Source organism: Schistocerca cancellata, chromosome 6 (genome assembly GCF_023864275.1).
Source record: "Schistocerca cancellata isolate TAMUIC-IGC-003103 chromosome 6, iqSchCanc2.1, whole genome shotgun sequence".
Taxonomy (NCBI): domain Eukaryota; kingdom Metazoa; phylum Arthropoda; class Insecta; order Orthoptera; family Acrididae; genus Schistocerca; species Schistocerca cancellata.
The window spans coordinates 609,024,349-609,045,302 of NC_064631.1; the positions used below are offsets into that span (position 1 = coordinate 609,024,349).

The 20,954-nt window shown below is 45.1% G+C and overlaps 1 protein-coding gene across 1 annotated transcript in view; it reads right to left on the bottom strand.

The window, feature by feature from the left end:
- Positions 1-19,090: 19,090 nt before the first annotated feature.
- LOC126088450 (ras-associated and pleckstrin homology domains-containing protein 1-like) overlaps positions 19,091-20,954 on the bottom strand; it is a 350,087-nt gene continuing 348,223 nt past the window's right edge. Inside the window, exon 4 of the mRNA XM_049906592.1 lies at positions 19,091-20,617. Coding sequence (XP_049762549.1) covers positions 19,091-20,617 — 1,527 coding nt within the window. The remainder of the gene's footprint in view (positions 20,618-20,954) is intronic.

The window sequence follows — 20,954 nt, forward strand, 5'->3', positions numbered from 1 at the left end:
TCGTAGACCACACCTAATGCAAAACGAACCAACAGTTTGTTCCTTTTGCCTAAGCTGGAGGAAGTGTGTAATAGTCAAACTTTGACCCTGCACTATAGGATAGTTACAGTAAGACGATCCTTGTGTTGGGTACACAAATAGTTCGTGGCCTAAGGGCTATCCAAAACACTTGACCCTACCTTTCCATCACCAATAGAAGCCGAGGTATGAGTTCCGGAAAAATCTCGTTTCTATGTACGGCGTTTTGGAACAAATTGTTAGTGCACGCTGCCGCACGCGTTCGGATTGAGTTAAATGCCGAAGAAAATATTTGGAAGCTATCGATATTGAAGACGACATGTGACTGTTTCACACTGTTGATAAAATTTGTCAAACAGTTAAAAAACAGTTACGTAATGGTCTCCTCTGCATTGGCAAAATGAATCTGGTATTGAGTTGTACAGTAACTTACTGGAAGAATAATAAACGAATACTTGTAAATAGCGAGAGATAAACGAACCTAATAAAAATCCAATGCATTCGGTTGTGTGGCGTGGCGACAGTAGCCATCCAAGTAACATAGACAACTTGAAGCAGGAGCCTTATCCAACCGATCTGAAGATGAGGTCTTCGTCGTGAACACCACAGCGTCGCAGTCCGAGGAACGCACTGGAGTTCCATGCGGTGATGGGGCGTCCTCTGCCTCGTGGTATTGTTCCCCATGCAACGCCGCTCCCAGAGCTCGGGTCGTATGTGAAACACGTTGCGCGCAATTGATATACGGCTGACACTAACGTCGCAACATAGTATATGTTGCACGAGCACACTGTTACCCAGACAAGTGACATGTGTCTACCTGCAACTGCCGCACATTTTGTTCTACATTGTTCGTTGAATTTGTTCAGGGCGGACGTCCGATGACACCCGTTCAGTTTGTTCGTTGATCCGTTCGCTCAGTTCTTTTATTCGAAAGGGTAGCTAACGCTTTGAACGAACACGCTTTTTTCTTTTTCTTTTTTTTCCTCAGCGCCGGCACAACTCAGCTGCAGCCGCTTTATGGTAAAAATGGCCACGCATATTTGACGACCGAAATTATCTTGCGATTTTCTCAGTAACGCTTGAGAAGTGCGCGCAACTGCTTACACATTTTGTTGTCCTCATGGAGTACTACGAGTGTACGAAGTTCACAGTAAATCCGCGTTCCAAACGTTGTGGCCTCCCCTTGTAAGTGGCCACACCTGCAATGGGTAATGTTTCGTAACTATTGGGTCGGTGCATATGTTTATAGCGTTTTTCCATAAGTTTTTATACAACATATACATATAACAGAGACATTACTCATCACTGTCCTTCACTGTTTACAACAGTCTGTCAGGCTGGGGTATCTTCACGCTTCTGCAGTGTAGAAATTGTGTGGTTTTGAGCCCAGGGTGCAAAGTCAGGTGACTAAGGCGAATGTGGAATGACTTCCCAGTCCAAATCTTGTGTAGTGTTTTGTCGAGTGCATGTTATCATGGAGTAGCATCAGTTCACGCGGTCTTCCTGGTCGTTGCCAGCAGTGGTGGATACACCTCGGGAAAGCAATTCGTCGTACACCACACCGTCGCTGTTCCACGTCGTCTTTTGTGGATCGCGCAGGTCTTTGTACAGGGAGTTGCTGCTTTGTTTGGGGGACACCATTCTTTCCTCTTCCTTACGTTAGCTTAAGGACACCACTTCTCGTCACTAGTAACGATACAGGATAGGAATGGTCGGTGTTGTTCACGAGTCAGTTGATGACGATCAAGCACAGACGCAGATATGGCTTAGAGCATGTAGTACCCTTACACCAGATTTTTGAACCGTCTCTACTGCATAGCAAATGTCGATTTTGGTGAAATCATAGTTCATCATATTTGCTAGTTGTCAAGTACACTGACATGAATCATTGTGTATTAATGCATTTAAACGATCTTCATCAAACCCTGAAGGTATTCCTGAATGTGGAGAGTCACTAATGTCAAAACGATCCTCCTTAAAACGAGAAAATCATTTTCTTGCTGTCCTCTGTCCAACTGCATTACTCGGCCGCTGTGGCCGAGCGGTTCTAGGCGCTTTAGTCCGGAACCGCGTTGCTGCTACGGTCGAAGTTCGAATCCTGCCTCGGGCATGGATGTGTGTGATGTCCTTAGGTTAGTTAGGTTTAAGTAGTTCTAAGTCTAGGGGACTGATTACCTCAGATGTTAAGTCCCATAGTGCTCAGAGCCATTTGAACCATTTTTCCAAACTGTATTATCCCCATACGCAGAGCAAACGTTTCTGGCTGCCCCCACTACTGTCAGCCCTCTACTGACGTCGAACAGAACAACATGTCGGAAATGATCAGATTTCTCGTCTTGGCACTCCACTTTCTGGCGTCCACGGCTCCACTCACTATCGCCAGATGACAAAACACGCTATGTAAACTAAAATAGCAACGGTGAACTACAGATAAAAAATGACAATTGGTAAATACACCTACAGCAACCATAATTCCAACATGCAAAACAAAAACGCTATGAACTTATGCAACAACCTAATAGTTTCTTGCACCCCCACTGTCATGATGTCACACACTAATTATGCAGAGAGAAGTAGCAAGTATGAAGTTGTTACATTGCAAAAATTGTTGTGCTAACATAATATTACACTGTTCTATTTGTCTTTTGGTGTTTTTTGTTAAATTAGTGCTGCAGTAGTGATAAAACATTTAACATTGTGTATTTCCATACATCTTACAATGGAGGTGTTGGTATTTGGGGAAAAATGGTAAAATGTGGGTGTGCTTACAGTAAATAATGCTTCAAATGCCTCTGAGCACTATGGGACTTAACTTCTGAGGTCATCAGTCCCCTAGAACTTAGAACTACTTAAACCTAACTAACCTAAGGACATCACACACATCCATGCCTGAGGCAGGATTCGAACCTGTGACCGTAGCAGTCGCGCGGTTCCTGACTGAAGCGCCTAGAACCGCTCGGCCACATCGGCTGGCAGTAAATAATGTCTTGATGGCTTTGGGGAGGGGAGGGGGAACTATTTTCCTATTGGCCCACAGGGCGTGACCTTGTCATCTGTTTGAGAACTCTCCCATGGTGCAGTGACCTCGCCGCATGTTGGGAAGTCTTATCTAGGTCAAGGTCGTGAAGAACTCTCTCAGTCGTGCTATGACCTTTTTCCCGACTTTTGTAACACATACGACAGACCAAAGGGGCGTTATCTTGGGGCGTTATCTTGGCTCGTAACGGTACAGTGGATAGGTGTCTTTATTTTACAGTCAATTTAGGTCATAAATTGGCCTGAGAGGTGGCGGCGGAACGTCACACGAAATTTCCCGATTTGCGGAGAGTCATATACGCGGCCTTTTAAATCTAATTTACGTCAATCACCTTTACATTGCGTCCCTTTAGAGTATGTCCTTTTACATTTCGTCTTTTTAAATCTAGAACTGGCCCTGTTACGCTACTTGCACTAACAGAAAAAAATGTAGGACAAAGTCTGTTGGCGTCAAAGCGAACTACTGCGAGAAAGGAATGAATATTTTTTCACTTTTCTATTGGAGGTCAGAGATCCTTTCCTTGGATAAAGCCGGAATGTGAAGAGCATTTGCAGAAGACGATGCTATGAACCTCGTCATCAAACATCGAAGAAAAAAAAACCGCTAGAACGAGGAGTGACGTCACGCAATGCATATAAAAAACAGCTGCGAGGGAGTTTGCCGATTCTAGATGCAAATAAGACATTACAAGCCACAGAGAGATGATAGCCCGTCCGAAAAAGTGTATTATATTCAGCAAACACTTTCCAGTTTATGACAGAGGGAGATTCTGTAACATTTCTCCACACTCCTGTTCCATTCCCGGGTTCACAGGAAGCTTAATTGTTGGTAAGCCTCTATATTAACCAGAATTCGTATTATCCTGCCATGATCTTTTCATTAGACGTATGTGAGGGTAAATAATTTGTTGCATGACTCCCTTGAAACGTACACTCTTAGAAATTCAACAGTAATCCTTTTCATGATGAACAACAAGTCTCTTGTAACGTCTACCACTTACGTTTGACGAGCACTCCTATAACGCTTTCGTGTTCACTAAAAGATGCAGTAACGAAACATGTCGCTCTTCGTTCGACCTTCTGTGTATCTTTTGATAATCCAATACGGTAACGCTACCAGACCGATGATCAATACTCTAGAACCTGTGGAACGAGTATAGGGCACTTCTTTTGTAGAAGAATTACATTTCTCAAGATTATTCTTGGCATCTGCTTTCCCTGCAGATAGTATTATGTGGTCATTTCACTTTAGGTCGCCCCGGACAGTTATTCCAAGATATTTCACAGTTGTTTCTCTTTCCATTGATTTATTCCCAATAACGTAATCTTCTGCTTTCAAGCAATACATTACACTTAATTACTGTCAGAAAGGTCACAGTAATTAACGGGAAGTTATCGAGTCAAATAGAAGTGATGTCTGTCGTACTCCAAGGAAGTGTTGTAGCCCCTCTGCTGTTCCTATCCACGTAAAAGATTTAGGAGGCAATCTGAGCAGCCCTCTTAGATTATTTGCAGATGATGCTGTCTTCAGATGACCAAAAAAATTCCAAAACAATTTAGACAAGATATATATACGGTGAGAGAAATGACAATTGACTCTACATAATGAAAACTGTGAAGTCATCCAGGTGAGTATTAAAAGATGAGTATTAATTTCGGTTACATTATAAATCACACAAGTCTCAAGGCTGTGAATCCAACTAAGTACTTAGGGATTACAATTATGAATAATTTAAATTGTAACGGTCACGTAGATAATTATGTGGGGAAAGCTAACCAAAGACTGCGATTTATTGGCAAACAGAAGATGCAACAGGTCTACAAAAGAGACTGCCTAAACTACGCTTGTCCGTCTTCTGGTGTTGCTGCGCGGTGTGGGATCCGCAACAGATAGGATTGACGGACATCGAAAAAGCTCAAAGAGGGGCAGTTCGTTTTGTTTTGTCGCAAAGTAGAGGGTGTCACGAATATGATGAGAGTTAGGGGGATAATCATTAAAACAAAGACTTTTTCGTTGCGGTAATATCTTTTCACGAAATTTGAATCGCCGACTTTCTCTTCCCGAGTACGAAAATATATTGTTGGGGCACACCTACACAGGCAGAAATGATGTTTGTTATAAAATAAATCAGAGCTCGCACGGAAAGATTGTGTTCGTTAACTTTTTGCGCGCTTTTCGACAGCGGAATGGTAGAGAGATAGCTTGAAGGTGGTTCGATGAACCCCCTGCCAGGTACTTGACTGTGAATCGCAGTGAAGTCACGTAGTTGTAGATTTAGACGTTCAGGACCAACAGTAACTCCTCGTGCCAGACGTCGATCTTGTGCAGGTCTGTCAGCAATTCACTACAGTTTGCCTGAGCTGCTACTTTTTTATATACAACAGCATCATCTGCGAACATCCTAACGGAACTTTCGGCAGTATTCACATCGGCTATAGGCTATACCGTGAATTGTAAAGTGCTCTATAATAGTCTTTTCGGTCACACCTGAACTTAGATTCACATCTGACGATTTCGTCCCGTTAACGACGACGTCTTGAGTTACATCTTCTAGGAATCCCTGTCACGTACCTAGTCCGATACTTGGAATTTTTTTCATTTGTTTATATTTTTATTAAGGCGACAAATGTAGAACTGTATCCAATAAATTCGTGAGTCAGTTTCTTTTTATTTCGGATCTTGTTACGGCACACAGTTTTACCTCGTCGCGTACGGCCAGTGCGGCCTGTACTCTGCTTACACCAAAAACATCTTTTTCTCAAAACATTGGATTTCTTCAATTAACACGAATTTCCAAAATTCCCAGAAGGAAATCGGCCTTCACTTACCTGTTTACTTACCGTATCCGGGAGAAACACATCTCACTATTCCACAGCAAAATTCCGCAAATTTAACGCCCTTTACTGTGGCATTTGAAATATCTTCTTGAGTACAAGATTCGTTTGTGTTTTGACAGATCAGAGGGTGAACAGGAACCTCGACTCGTAAGATGCTACACGAAACGTCCTGCACATGACCCCATGCCACCAAACTGCTTCTGCTGCTCCTGATCTATTAAGGGTTTTACAAGCACCGTAACGTAGGCGGAAACCACAGCTAATTTCTTCCCTTGGACTGAAGCCTTCTTGCTTCAGAGCACTTTCTTGCCACAGGAAAATACACTACTGGCCATTAAAACTGCTACACCAAGAAGAAATGCAGATGATAAACGGGTATTCATTGGACAAATATACGTATTATACTAGAACTGACATGTGATTACATTTTCACGCAATTTGGGTGCTTAGATCCTGAGAAATCAGTACACAGAACAACCACCTCTGGCCGTATTAACGGCTTTGATACGCCTGGGCATTGAGTCAAACAGAGCTTGGATGGCGTGTACAGGTACAGCTGCCTATGCAGCTTCAACATGATACCACAGTTCATCAAGAGTAGTGACTGGCGTATTGTGACGACCCAGTTGCTCGGCCACCATTGATCAGTCGTTTTCAATTGATGAGATATCTGGAAAATGTGCTGGCCAGGGCAGCAGTCGAACATTTTCTGTATCCAGAAAGGCCCGTACAGGATCTGCAACATGCGATCGTGCGTTTTCCTGCTGAAATGTAGGGTTTCGCAGGGATCGAATGAAGGGTAGAGCCACGGGTCGTAACACATCTGAAACGTTCAAAGTGCCGCCAATGCCAACAAGAGGTGACCGAGACGTGTAACCAATGGCACCCAATACCATCATGCCGGGTGATACGCCAGTATGGCGATGACGAATGCACGCTTCCAATGTGCATTCACCGCGATGTCGCCAAACACGGATGCGACCATCATGATGCAGTAAACAGAACCTGGAGTCATCCGAAAAAATGACGTTTTGCCATTCGTGCACCTAGGTTCGTCGTCGAGTACACCATCGCAGGCGCTCCTGTCTGTGATGCAGCGTCAAGGGTAACCACAGCCATGGTCTCCGAGCTGATAGTCCATGCTGCTGCAAACGTCGTCGAACTGTTCGTGCAGCTGGTTGTCGTCTTGCAAACGTCCCCATCTGTTGACTCAGGGATCGAGACGTGGCTGCACGATCCGTTACAGCCATGCGGATAAGATGCCTGTCATCTCGACTGCTAGCGATAGGGTAACCGCAGCCATGGTCTCCGAGCTGATAGTCCATGCTGCTGCAAACGTCGTCGAACTGTTCGTGCAGCTGGTTGTTGTCTTGCAAACGTCCCCATCTGTTGACTCAGGGATCGAGACGTGGCTGCACGATCCGTTACAGCCATGCGGATAAGATGCCTGTCATCTCGACTGCTAGCGATACGAGGCCGTTGGGATCCAGCACGGCGCTCCGTATTACCCGCCTGAACCCACCGATTCCATATTCTGCTAACAGCCATTGGATCTCGACCAACGCGAGCAGCAATGTCGCGATACGATAAACCGTAATCGCGATAGGCTACAATCCGACCTTTATCAAAGTCGGAAACGTCATGGTACGCATTTCTCCTCCTTCCACGAGGCATCACACAACGCCGGTCAACTGCTGTTTGTGTATGAGAAATCGGTTGGAAACTTTCCTCATGTCAGCACGTTGTAAGTGTCGCCACCGGCGCCAACCTTGTGTGAATGCTCTGAAAAGCTAATCATTTGCATATCACAGCATCTTCTTCCTGTCGGTTAAATGTCGCGTCTGTAGCACGTCATCTTCGTGGTGTAGCAATTTTGATGGCCAGTAGCGTATGTTGACGTCGGATGGTAATGTTCATTGCAAACCTTTTTCTAGAGTTAAGGCTATGTGCTGCAGGTGTACAATTGTGCATGAACTGTTTTTTATTGTACATCAAGTGTTTTGGATTTTCAGTCTGCTTCTTCCGTTCTATTCCCCCGCTGCTCTGTATCTTAAAGGTGGAGGTTCTGTGCTGGCCAATGTGTAGTTCTTTGGTAGTTGTGTTGGGCTAAGGCACATTATAACTAAGGGGACTGACTAGTTTAAAGCACAGTTGGCCGGAGACTCTAGGACTTTCTTCCCCATGTAGCACTCGTCAGATTTCTCAAGGTGTTTCTGTGGCAGACTTTTCCTTCCCAACCTGTACAATGTATTATGAAACATAAGTTCAACTACCTAAAACGTCTTTCCTTGGGCCGTTACATGTATGTCATCGCCTTTCAATTGTGTCAGATCGCCTTGCATCTGAAAGATGTGGCTGACGATTCGTATAGATGTTGTAGAGAATCGGGGACAACATACTGCCTTGAGGTAATCCATTCTCCTGGGTCTTTGAGAGCCTCTTCTTGCCTTACAACGTTACATCTGATCTTCTGCTCTGGAATGTACAGTCGTGGACAAAACGATCGAAACCCCTCGCCTTTTCATTATGCTCATCCGCACAGCTTTAAAGTCTGCTACACAGTATAACAGGCAAGGCGACGAAGTGCTACCAACATACTATGCACAGGCGTGAAATTGACAAACTATCCGAGCTTGGTCAGACTGTTTTCAATCATCTGTAAGACTATACTAATGCTGATTAGTGTGTTAAACACAACACGTAAATATAAGATATAAACGAAAGATGAAACGCTAATTAGTATGAACTGTATTAATAAACATGAAAGTCAGCTTATCGAGACAACATAACTGTTTTAGTAAGACAAAGTACCCCAGATAGTTACGAATTAGCAAAATATTAAGCGTATTCGGCCGCGAAACGGTCTGTGTCATCGTTCAGATCAGTCATACTGGATCCTAACATAGAAGCTCACCTTTTGACACCACCAAGGGACCGTATACCGCAGGAAGTGCGATACATTTCCGCTTATTATGTCTACTCGAAGTAAACGGGTTTTAAAAGTTGTGTAGACAGACAGACGGTCAAGAAAGTGAGACTAGTAGGGTTCCATTTTTACAGATTTAGGTGGCGAAATCCTAACAAAGAAAATAGCTACGACAGTTACTAAAGATGAGGGCCGCATAAATGATTCCCCCTACTCTTTATTCAAAATGTTCTAGTTGCAGTCGATACATCAGCATATTAACCGTAGCTACGCTTTCGAACCAAAACCCGTTTACAGGAATGCAGATAAAGTCCATTTGCCTATACACGTGATAATTCAGATCCCAGTATTAATGCCAATGCGTTTTAGAAGTGCGAGCATTCCCATTGCTAGCTAGCTTAAGAAACACTTCGGCTAATGAACGTTTTCTCGCTGTGGCGAGTCTAATGGAGAATTCGAAAAATTGTAGAATACGTTTGGCAACTACGTCGCCGTTTATTTCCTGGGGTGGTGCAGAATTATCCTACTATATTTACTCGCTAGTAACGGTATTTTCTTATTTCGATAAACATTCCGAATGATTGTCACATGAGCGGTGACATAAAGGTAGAAAATTTTTGGTTTTTGAGTCCAGAAAACTGTGTGCAGCAGAAATTGCAAATCATTTTGTCATTCACATTGCGAAATTGCTGGCTTATTCGTGTCTAGGGTAATAATAGAGGGCTGTTTGCCTGGGATGTCTGCTAGTGTAGTGAAAGGTGTTTGCTACTGCAAGGGAGGTCTGGTTTGTTTTCTGTTCTAATCTCTATGGAGGAAGATAGACTATCAGTAAAGCAATTTTAAGAAATTCTCGCGCCCCCAATACATTTTATTGCTACCTTTATTCTGTACCGGCTCCCTGTTGATGTCAATATGAAACTCTTCTAGAATTTCATACTTGTTACTGCCTACTTTGCCGGCCGGCGTGGCCGTGCGGTTCTAGGCGCTACAGTCTAGAACCGCGTGACCGCTACGGTCGCAGGTTCGAATCCTGCCCCGGCGTGGAAGTGTGTGATGTCCTTAGGTTAGTTAGGTTCAAATAGTTCTAGGGGACTGATGACCTCAGATGTTAAGTCCCACAGTGCTCAGAGCTATTTGAACCATTTGAACTAATCAGCATTAATGTAGTCTTACACATGATTGAAAACAGTCTGACAAAGTTCGGATAGTTTTTCAATTTCACACCTGTGCATAGTATGTTGGTAGCACTTCGTCGCCTTGCCTGTTATGCTGTGTAGCAGCCTTTAAAGCTGTGCGGATCAGCATAATGAAAAGGCGAGGGGTCTCGCTCGTTTTGTCCACGGCTGTACCTCTGAAACGTTCATCAGCCTGAAATTATTTACCATATCGTATAGTTCTAAGCCTTTTGATAATTACCACATCGTATGGAGCAACGAGGTCTATAAAAGCTGGATCAGTGACGGCCATCACAGTGGGCACATCAGATACACAGAGAGCATCGGCATCGAAATAGTGGTAGCTAACTGTTCATAGGAAAGTTCCAGGAATCACCTCCCTTTAAGAAAGCAGACGCCGTCGCACAATAACAGTACCTGTGACTTGTTTGAAACACAAAGGAGAAAGTGCGGAAATTCTTTATTGTAGCGGCACCACCGTTTAGCATAGGGAAAGTTAGTTTCGTGCGATATTGTGAGCACAAGTTACAGCAGATGCGGGCCGGATTGCAGTAAGTTACACTGATCAGCAGTTGCGAAGTGGAATGGAAGCCACAGGGGCAATTGAACTGCAGAAAAGCGTAAACGCAGCGGTTTGCATATCGCAAGTTACAGGAAGAAGGGGCCCACTGGCGAAACTGGAGTGTGGCGCATACGTGACTGGAGCGATGCGTTAGCGAAACAGAGGCGCGCGGCCGAGTATAAATAGGTGTTGTTTTCTAACGAGATTCATTGAAGTGTGGCAGCTCTCCTGGACGACGGCGAGTGTCACACCGCCGGGCTACATGCAGAAACAGATGGGGCGACAGCGTCCTAGTCCACGGCGGGTCGTTGGTTCGACCCTCTGAAGCCGACGTTGGGTCCGCAGCCAGCCAGGGTGGACCACTCTTCGGATCGCTACCGCGGGCAGTCGTCCCAGCTCCCGACACATGCCGTGGACTTTCGTGGCGAGGGCCGTAGATTCGGACGCCGGATCGCGTGCGGTAGTTGCCGCCGCGTTCCCAGCTACGCCAGCCGAGGAAGAAGCAGCAGCGGGGCCGGCCTACGGCTCCCGGCGGAGCAGCGCGGAGTCAACGGGGACGTGGCCGCTGAGTCGGCAGCTGGCGCAGCCATCCTGACGTAATTGGAACTCTACAGCTGGCGAACAAGGCCGGCACGACACAGTGTTGCGTTGCACAGGTCGCTGGGATACTGGCATCAGCAATGCGGGGCCTGTGACGCGGACCGAGGTGGACGAAGCTCTGTAGTGGAAATGAATAAATCATTTGGAAAGTTCTCCGACGAGTTTTAATACGGCACCTCCTGGCACCCATCCGCTACATTTGGTGCCACAATAGCGGACGTCGTCTGTCCAGTACGACGTTCGATCCCAACGCCTGCAGTACAGTCACAAGATGTAGTGAGTGCTGTCAAAATTGTTCTTTTGAGTGTTGGACTTTTTCTTTCTTGTTGGTGTTTTGAGTATGGCTTGCCAGAAGCTACATTTTAGATGTTTTGCATATGCATATTATTTATTTTGTCAGAATAAGTTTTAGTGTATTTGGGACAATAAGATGTTTTTCGTGGCATTTCATTACTTTGTATTGGTTTATGATGTTACTGAGTATGATGATACGGAGTCGTAGGAAGTCAGATTGTTCTTGTACTTAGTGCCGAAACAAAACAACTAACTGAGAACGAAAGCAACACAATGGCAGAGTCAAGGACGCAAGGTGTATTGGAACCTGAAGCGGTACGGATTTTAATGGAAAAGATTGCACAATTGACAGCGGACTATACGCAGTTGGGCAATGAATTAACATCTAGAAGTGAGCGGGAAACCGCATCTGATCAGTCGTTGTTGCCTAGGGAGCAGAAGATTGACCCAGCCGCCGTGAGTTTGATTATTCCATTTTCTGACAAGGCATCTGAGGATGTGCGTTCGTTTGTGGAGGACTTGGAAATTTCAGCTGCGATGAATGGTTGGTCTCATAAGCAGTTGTTACATATAGCCAAGATTAGATTAGATTAATGGGTTAAGCGAAAAAATATGTAAGGTGTTCTGAGGCCTTAAGGAAGGCAGGACAGTTTAAGCAGTTAAAGGAAGGGCTTTTACAAAGGCACAAGAAACAGAATAGCGCTCGGTACTTTAGGGAGACGTTAAGTACAAAGACAAAGAGACGGGGGGAGGCGGTTGAGAAATTTGCGGACAGGATAAGGGAAATTTATGAGTACACTTATGAGTTGGGTCAGAGCGATGAAGCAAATAGTGTTCTGTTGCAGGAGGCCGAGCAAAGGGCACTTGATGTATTTTTTGAGAGGGTCACGGAAAGTGCGTGAAGGGACTCCGAAAGATTGGTATTCGGCTATTCAGCTGGCAATTCAGTGTGAGGAAACAGACGTGGCAACAGGGGTATGCGAGAGGCAAAGTTATAAGTGTGGACGTACAGGACATGTGCAAAGGCAATGTACCCAGTCACTGAGGAATAGAGGAAAGGTGAAAATCAGCAGCGTGGAGGATGGAGAAATGGAGATAGGAAAGGTGGACAAGCGTTAAACGACAGAGGGGGCCCAAGACCCACCTAAAGAAGCTCCCGTTTAATTTCAATGCTACGAATACGTATGCAGATGTGGAATGTTCAGTAGTTGGATCCATAGGAACTGAAACGTTTAAAATTTTGTTGGACACTGGGGCCCAAGTGTCAGTGGCTACTAAGAATATAATGGGATGAAGGAAGTTAGACCCACCACATTATATGTTGCTTGGAGTGGGGAGCAAGGAGGTCACGCCTTTGGGGGCAGTGACAGTTGACTTTCGCATAGAGGAAGTCCGATTTAATGCATGCATCGAGGTAGTACCACAGGTGAGCGAGGGCTACGACATGATCCTAGGAGTAGATTTCTTGCATCAACATCATGCCAAAATTGACTTTGGACAACGGACTGTGGAACTTAGTGGAATGTTATTTCCGCTATGGGAAACTATTGTCAATGCAGAGCTGTCGCGGGGGGCGTTCAAAGTAATGAACAAACCAATTGAACCTCGTACATTAGCACTAAGGCTTAATTCACATGAGTATGTGTCTGGTGGCACCGAGAATCTACCTGTGGGTACTGTATGTATTATTGAACCATTGGAGGATAATGAAGATTTGGGTTCATTGGGTTGTTTTGTGAAACTTAGTGTTGTACGCGTACAGGAGAGGAACGACGGGTGAGTAGTTCCCGTGAACGTGGATAATATTAGAGCTGTAGACGCGAATTTGAAGAAAGGAGTTTTAGTAGCAAATTTGGATGTGCCAGATGATGAAGACTGGTGTTCGGGAGGTAGGCGAAGCGATCAACCACTAATTACCGATAGAACCGCACTGCGTGACAAAATTAAGCATTTGAAAGGAGGAGAAAGAGAGAATATGGATGAATTATTGTGGGAATTTAGGGATCTGTTGTTTCCACATAGGCCGTTACCAGCAACTCCATTAGTTCAACATAGGATACCAACAGGGAATGAAGCACCGGTTTACCGTAAACCATACAGAATACAGAGGTATTTGCAGCCGATTGCAGAGGATTTCATTGATCAGCAGCTTGCGGACGGTATTATAGAGCATAGTAATAGTTGCTGGGGAGCAGGCAATGTTATTCTGCCTAAAAAATGAATAAATCGTTTGGAAAGTTCTCGGACGAGTTTTAATATGGCACCTCCTGGCACCCATCCACTACACCATGATCATGTGAAACGTATACTGGAAAGACAAGACTCCATAGGAGGGGCAGCATTTATAACCGCAACTAGCGGAGGCATTAGATATTGCGTCGATAGGAACGAGTCCGACTGCGAACTCAAGAAGGAAGAAGGAACGGATGAAAGAAGGAAGCAACCTTAGGGTATTACGTCCAGTCGACGACGATGTCATTAGATACACAACAGAGGTTCGGAATGAGGAGTGACAGGGGAGGGAGTTGGCCCTGCTCTTCGAATGGCTCTGCATTTTAATAACGATTTAGAAAAATCGCGACAACCTAAATCTGGATGGCCAGATTGGGGTCTGAACCGCTGTCACTCAGAAAGCGAGTTCATGGTCTTACCAGTGCGGCCCCTAGACCCGCGAAAAATATGATAAATTATTTGCATACTCTGTGTCTTTTCCAAAGCTTAGATGCAATAGCCTACGAATTATTTCCATGCACTTTACAATATCTGCATTGACATATCTGTGACAACTTTGGTATTAATAAGTTCCTATTTGATTTGTATCACATCCTTGAGAACCATTTCTCTCAAAATCTGTGCAATGAGAAGTAAATCTAAACACACAAGAATTTTGTGTGTAATATGTACTTTGTTTATGACATTTTGCTTATTAAGGATGGTCCTCTGGAACGTACAGTGTATCTATTTTTACATACAGTTATCTTATTTGCTATTTCAAGAATTACAAATTAAACGCCTCACTACACTGTTGTAAAACGTTTATACGTACCTTCGGCCCTTTATCTTCCTTTCTTTCTCTTTCTTTCTTTCTTCTCACTACTTTTCGTTGAAATCTAGTAGTCAGCCAGGTGATTATTGCAACTGTAGAAATGGAAAACTTTCTAAGCGCCAGCTCTGATATTAGTTGGGAGAATGAAAAAATACTTTATCTCGTTTGCATGTAACTGATTTGTATCCAGATAATAAGAAAGTAATCTGATACCACAGAATTATGATGCTCACCACAAAATGTAATAAGAAATATTAGAAAATACTTTATTAAATCGTTCTAAGTGCCATACCACGAAACTGACTGTTCCAAGGTGCCAATAAGAATTTTCTTAATTTCTTAACATACCCGGAAATTGATGTTTTTAGGTGCCAATAACAAAATTTCTACAACTTGACTCATGCAAAGAAAAAAAGCAGCAACCAGTCGCTGTTAATAACGCTTTTTGCTTACACGTTACAGGTATTGAACGGACAGGTTCATCTTCATACGGCTGTTCACGTTTAATTAGATTAGTTATTGTTTAAAATAGTTGTTAACTGTTTTTTCCAATAACTAATGTAAACAACAAAGATGTACTTGTCGGTTCGAAAGCGGTAATGGCGCTATTTGTGTAAATAAATAGCATTATGAACAGTGGCTGGTTACTGTTTCCTTGTTTACAAGAATCGGCTTGTATTTTGTACATAACCACGGGCCAAAATTGTCAGTTTTCAATAAACTAGCAGGAATAAAGTTTTTGTTCCAAGTGCCATTAATAATAAGGATCTACTAATGCATGTTTGAGAGACTTCGTGCAATATTTGCACCTGGATCAGATATAGAAACATGCAACCGTGTACCGACAAAACAATAGCTTGAAAACGCCTTTTTAAAGAAAATTGAACTCCGAGTGTTTTCCATTTCTACTCTTCAACTGATGATAAAGGATTGTAGGGAAAGGAAAACAGAGGTGAGTGTGTTACATCATTTTAATTTAGTTACCTGCAGCGCAATACAAATGCACAAACTTAACAACATTATATAAACATTAAATATTTGCATTACTGTACAATGTTATGCACATTACTAAAGTTTCTATACAGTCTCACTAATCTGAGTTTGTGTTTTGGCCCAGACAACCAATACATCACAATTCGTGTGTTTCTAGCGACCATCAACTAGTTTCGTAAATAGCACCATAGAAGTACACACTGAACATTAGAAAAAAAGGCACACCAATGAATGAAACTGGTGACTGTAGGAGTATTCTGTAGCACGCTGTGTCCTGTCTCGCCCTTTCACACACATTCAATTGTATCTGAAAACAGCTTTAGGAAATGTTCGCTGATCATAGTTCCTGCAGCTCGTATAATATTTCGCAACAAAATTACTGCTACTGGAAAATGTTGGTGAAGTTCTGCTGTAGACAGTAGGAAGCATTTGTGCTAAGTATCCGACATTCCTAACTTTAGGCACTGAACATAAGGCACTCCTGATATGCAGAGGACGCCATCTTACAAGGAGGAAGCAAAAAAAGTATTAGGTGAATAAGATAAAGACAGAAACTAATAACACTTCCCAGAAACCGCGCATCAATCAGGGAAAAAAATAACTTTGGCCATCTACAGGTACTGTGATTAACGTAATAGAAACTGACGGCGAAGCTGATTACAAATAGAAATGTTAACTTGTTACCAACCGCTGTTGACGTATATGGTACGGTCAAACAGGAAATTGTCTAGAGTTACAGGACTTAACATGTTAGTCAAACACAGACTGATTAGTACACGCTTTCCTACACTGGCACATTGGATTGCTTAACTCAGAACGAAACCGCTATAGGTGCATCTGTACTTGCTTGTTGATGACACATGCCGAGAATACATTGGACTGCCGGACCTACCAACAAACATATCACACAGCTCACTAAATTAAAAATTTCTCTTGTTAGCAGAACAGTGAGATAACACTAGTTTACTTTGTCAATGCAATAGGATTTTCTCTCCGAGAAGGAGTGTCATTCCACCTACGGTGAACAGAAAAAAATTGAACTAGTAGCCTCATGATCACGGCGCATAAAACACACAAAAACAGAGGCGATCTTAATGCTGAGCGGAAGGGAGCCGTCTACAATGGCTCATTATGGACCTGAACGGAGCCAGAAACGATCCCGACGGAATGTGTGGCCAGATCTGAATCTTCTGCACAGTCGACGAGCGTTGCTTCCTTTTTTGTTTGGCGCTGAAGAATAAAGTTACGATTATGTGCAGTTTCTTGCATGTAAATGGGAGGTTTTTATCATTATACTGATCTCGTAGAGTCCGGGCAACAACTTGCGTCACGAACTGCCCGCATCAGAGAGTGAAGTTGCTCTGTTCTCCACAACGATAGCCTGTGTATTAGGACGTATGCAAGAAATCGCGCCCTCTTTGCTAGTAGGTGCCGCGAAGTGGCTTTTGGGGGATACTGAGAATAAAGGGGAGTTTACTGACGAGAGGGATTAAGAAGAATTTCCTCCTCTGTGCAATTAAGTGCGTGCCAGTGAATTTGAAATTAGCGATGAAGAAGAAAGTTACGTGCAGTTTCTTGCATGTAAATGGGAGGTTTATACTGATCTCGTGAATTTTTCGAACTCTGTTCAAAAAATGGGATTCACCTTTCCGCAAAGTTCTTGGATAACAACGGGACTCCAATATTTTCAAACCTTTTCTTTTTTTTTTGCAGGTTACCTTCTTCAAAAAATTACGAGCGCAACAAATGAGTATGCCACAGAGAGAATACAGACGGTGACTCCACTAATAAAACATTCAACGAGACATACATGAAAAGTCGTTTATTCGGAACAATTGAAGATTCTGAATTCGAAACGGAATTAGATGACTGTTCCACCGAAGGTTTGATGTAACGAATCCCATTTTTCCAGGATGTTTTCTCTCGTCTGCAATTTTTGCGGGTGTCCACTAATCCTATTCCCTCCCCCCCCCCCCCCCCCCCCGAAAAAAAGCAATGTTTCTTCTCTCCACTGTTCGCCATCCCTCTCCCCAGACTGGTTCGAGATCGCCACGCATCTTTCCCATAGCGGTCGCTGACCACCCAAAAAAACAGTCATCACCCAGGCCTCACTTGTTTCTGAAAATGAAGATATCTCATTTTCTCAACCGTTCCTACTCCCTGAAAGTCCCAAATCGTGAACCACAATCATCAGCAACAACGCCAAACACCAGAGGCTTGTATCAGTTTCAATTTACGTAAACATCGAGTAAATCCACTTTTATTTTTTAAGAAAAACTCAAAGAAAACCATTGTTTCTTTAACTTCTAAATTCTTAAATTTCTTTTCAAGGCTCTCGTGCTCAAGGACAGATATGCTGCCGCACTCACTGTCTATTCATACTTGACGGAACGGAACGTCGAAACGTCAACAATACATTTCAAATGGCGGCAGTCAGTCAGGCAGTGAACGGTACGTACCAGCACGTCAAAGATTTCTCGCAAAGACAGTTTTGACGTTGGCGTCCATGACGGATGGTGTCTTCGTCTGCCATCGCCGGAACTTAAATTGTTCTCTCTGCATCGCTCATATTATATCTGTGAATATTGAGATTTTGTGTCTTCTTCGTCTTTATTTTATTGTTTTCTCTGTTTCCGTGATACACTGCAAAACTTCTATGACGACACGGATATTTGTCCTAGGAATGTGCACAAAAAGACCAGATACCTGAAGCGGCAAATGATTTAGGTTCTAGAATACCTGGGCAAAGAAGACGTCCACCCTTTTCCCAAATAATAAATAAATTGATGAAACAAGTTTCTTTCAATAATTTTTCAATAACAGCGAAAAGGCTCTGGTGAAGGAGCGAATTATAGTTGCTTGCTTTGGCGTTATTTGGTGATTAGAAGGGAAACAAAACGAAATCGATAAGGTAAAAAGGCTATACGTATTGCCTTCTAAATATTGTCTGATGTACTTATATGCGCTTACTTTCCTAGCAAATAAATACAGATGACTCGAAATGTTTGGACGACATTTTTCCTATTGTTCCACTGTCTGCAGTTTAACATTCACACTTTGTCAAGCACATTTATCATAAATTTTGCTTTAGCCTTTAATGTACTTTAACACTGCTAGCGACTTAACTCCGGTAAGGCGTTTCGACTTTTCCTGTCTGGTATGGTGTGTCATAAACTCGCTTTCACCGTTCGGTACGCGATGTGACGTGCAGCCTAGTGTGAGGACGCCGCAATATGAGGGTAATGTCGCTTCTGTTCCGTTCCGTGTGAATCGCTCTTTACTCGGCAGATGATTGAAAGGCACGTGGTCGAAATATCGGTAGCAGTATTGGCGTTACTAGTGTTGCACGTCGGTAACATAACGCACTGTCAACACCTGTAGATGTAAATAATTTACTTGTGTTTAATCTCACAGTTGACCGTCGCTTCTGTTAGTTAAGAGGACGTTCCACACATCCCCCTGTGTTCTCGACAGAGGTGATCGAAAAGAGAGGCTTACATGGGGAAGGTGAGTTTGCAGCGGCAGAGTGCCTGAGCGGTTTTGGTGTAGCACGGAATTGGGCGAGTTTGTAGTGTGTGAGGCCCGGCGCCTCCGCCTCCCGCCTAGGCGTCGCGCGGGACCGGCTGGTGGCGGCGGCGCGGCGTGGGCAGCGGCGACTTGGTGCGCGGGGGCGACGCCTCCCCCGAGGCGGAGGCGGGCGCGGGGGCGGCGACGCCGTTGCGGAGCGGCGGCTGCGGCTTGGGCCCGCGGCCCGGGGGGCTGCCGGGCGGCGCGAACGTCTTGAGCTGCGGGGGGCCGCCGCCCGCGGCCAGCGGCGGCAGCACGCGGAAGTAGATCTTGCTGTTGAGCTCCTGCGCCGAGGACTGCCGCGGCGGCGGCTGCGGCGACTCCCTGCGGCCGCCGCCGTCCAGGCTCCTCCTGGGGGAGGGGGACGCCCTCTCCCTCTCCCTCTCCCCCCTAACCGCCGGGCTAGGCCCGTTCGCCGCCTGCTCTGCCTCGCTCGCCTCTTCAGCCTGCGGTTTGTCCCTCAGGTCCTCTTCACTGATGTGCAGCACCGGCAGAGCATTCGAGAGCTTCGACACTTCAGACTCCTTCTCGTCCGCCAAATCCGACTCCGTTATCTGGAGGACCGGTAAATCGCCCTTGTAATGTTGGGTCAGATAGTCTTCCCGAAAGCTCGCTAGCGCCGATTTGGGGGATTCCAGTACGCCATCTTCCTCGGCACCGTCCACTAACGGCTCCTTTGCGTCCGTCTCCGTCGGTGGAACATCGCTCACAGTCGCATCCGCTTGTTCGGGAGCAGTCGCGGTCTCCACCTTTACCTCCACTTCTACGGTCGGGTTTCCCATTTCTACAGCTGTCACTGGTCGGTTTTGCCCTATTTCGTCCTCCACGTCACGCTTCGTCTCTTGCGAGACTTCTGTTGCGTCAGTTGAGGTTGCGGTGGGTTCCTTGTATTCGCGGATGGTCAGCGTTAACACTTGTGGCGTATTTGCCGCTGGAGCATCCTCGGACACCATTGTATTCGAGGGCGACTCTGGCGTGGAAGCAGCCTCGACTTCTGCTGTAGTCGTCAACTGCACAGTGTCGCGATTCCCCACTTCCTTTTCCGAAAGTTCTGTGACTTGTTCTTCTGTAAGTTCCACTGCTTCTGAAGGTGCAGGTCGTTCTGTCCCTTCGGCTGACACCGCCGCATCACTGCTGGGATGGTCTTCAGAGGTGTTTTCAGTCGGTGGCTCATCTTGAGCTCCACCCTGCCTAGAAGCGTCAGCCCCCACCGACTCAGCGTCATCCACGGCCATGTCTTCCCCCTCGGCCAGCGGGGCGACAGCCTCCGCCCGCTGCTGCTCCCGGTCGGCCGGTCCCGCTGCAGAGACAGGGGTCCTCGAGTCGTCGGCTACTTCTGCGGGGGTGCCACTACCTTCGGCTCCAGCCGTCTCCTCCACTGCTGCCTGCTGCGTCAGGGACACTTCCGTCACCGGAGACTCTTCTGGGCTGCTCGGTGGAGGTGTAGGTGCGGCCACGGTCACCACCACTGTCGTGGTTTCTGTCACCTCTCCCGACGTCGGGGCAACCACCGCCACGCCCACTTCAGCCTGCTGCCCTGCGTTTTTCGTATCGCTTGTCTCCTGAAACAAAAATAAAGATCTACGTTACGTTCAACTGCCGATATTCCCGAACAACTTCTCCAAGAAATACAAATTTCTTCCCATAAGTGCAACCTTCCCCCCCCCCCCCCCCTCGAATGATCAAATAGAACTACTCTCAGATTTCTTTTTGGAGGAATTCCGAATGCGAGTCGAGTGTGCTAACCATTACGCCAATATTTTTCGGATAAAAAAAAATTAGCGTCATAGTTAGCACACTGGTCTCGCATTCGGAATTCCTCCGAAAAATATTCGACCATCTACCAACTACCCGCCTAAAATCCAGGAAACCTATATGGGAAGACGAAGTCCTCAAATT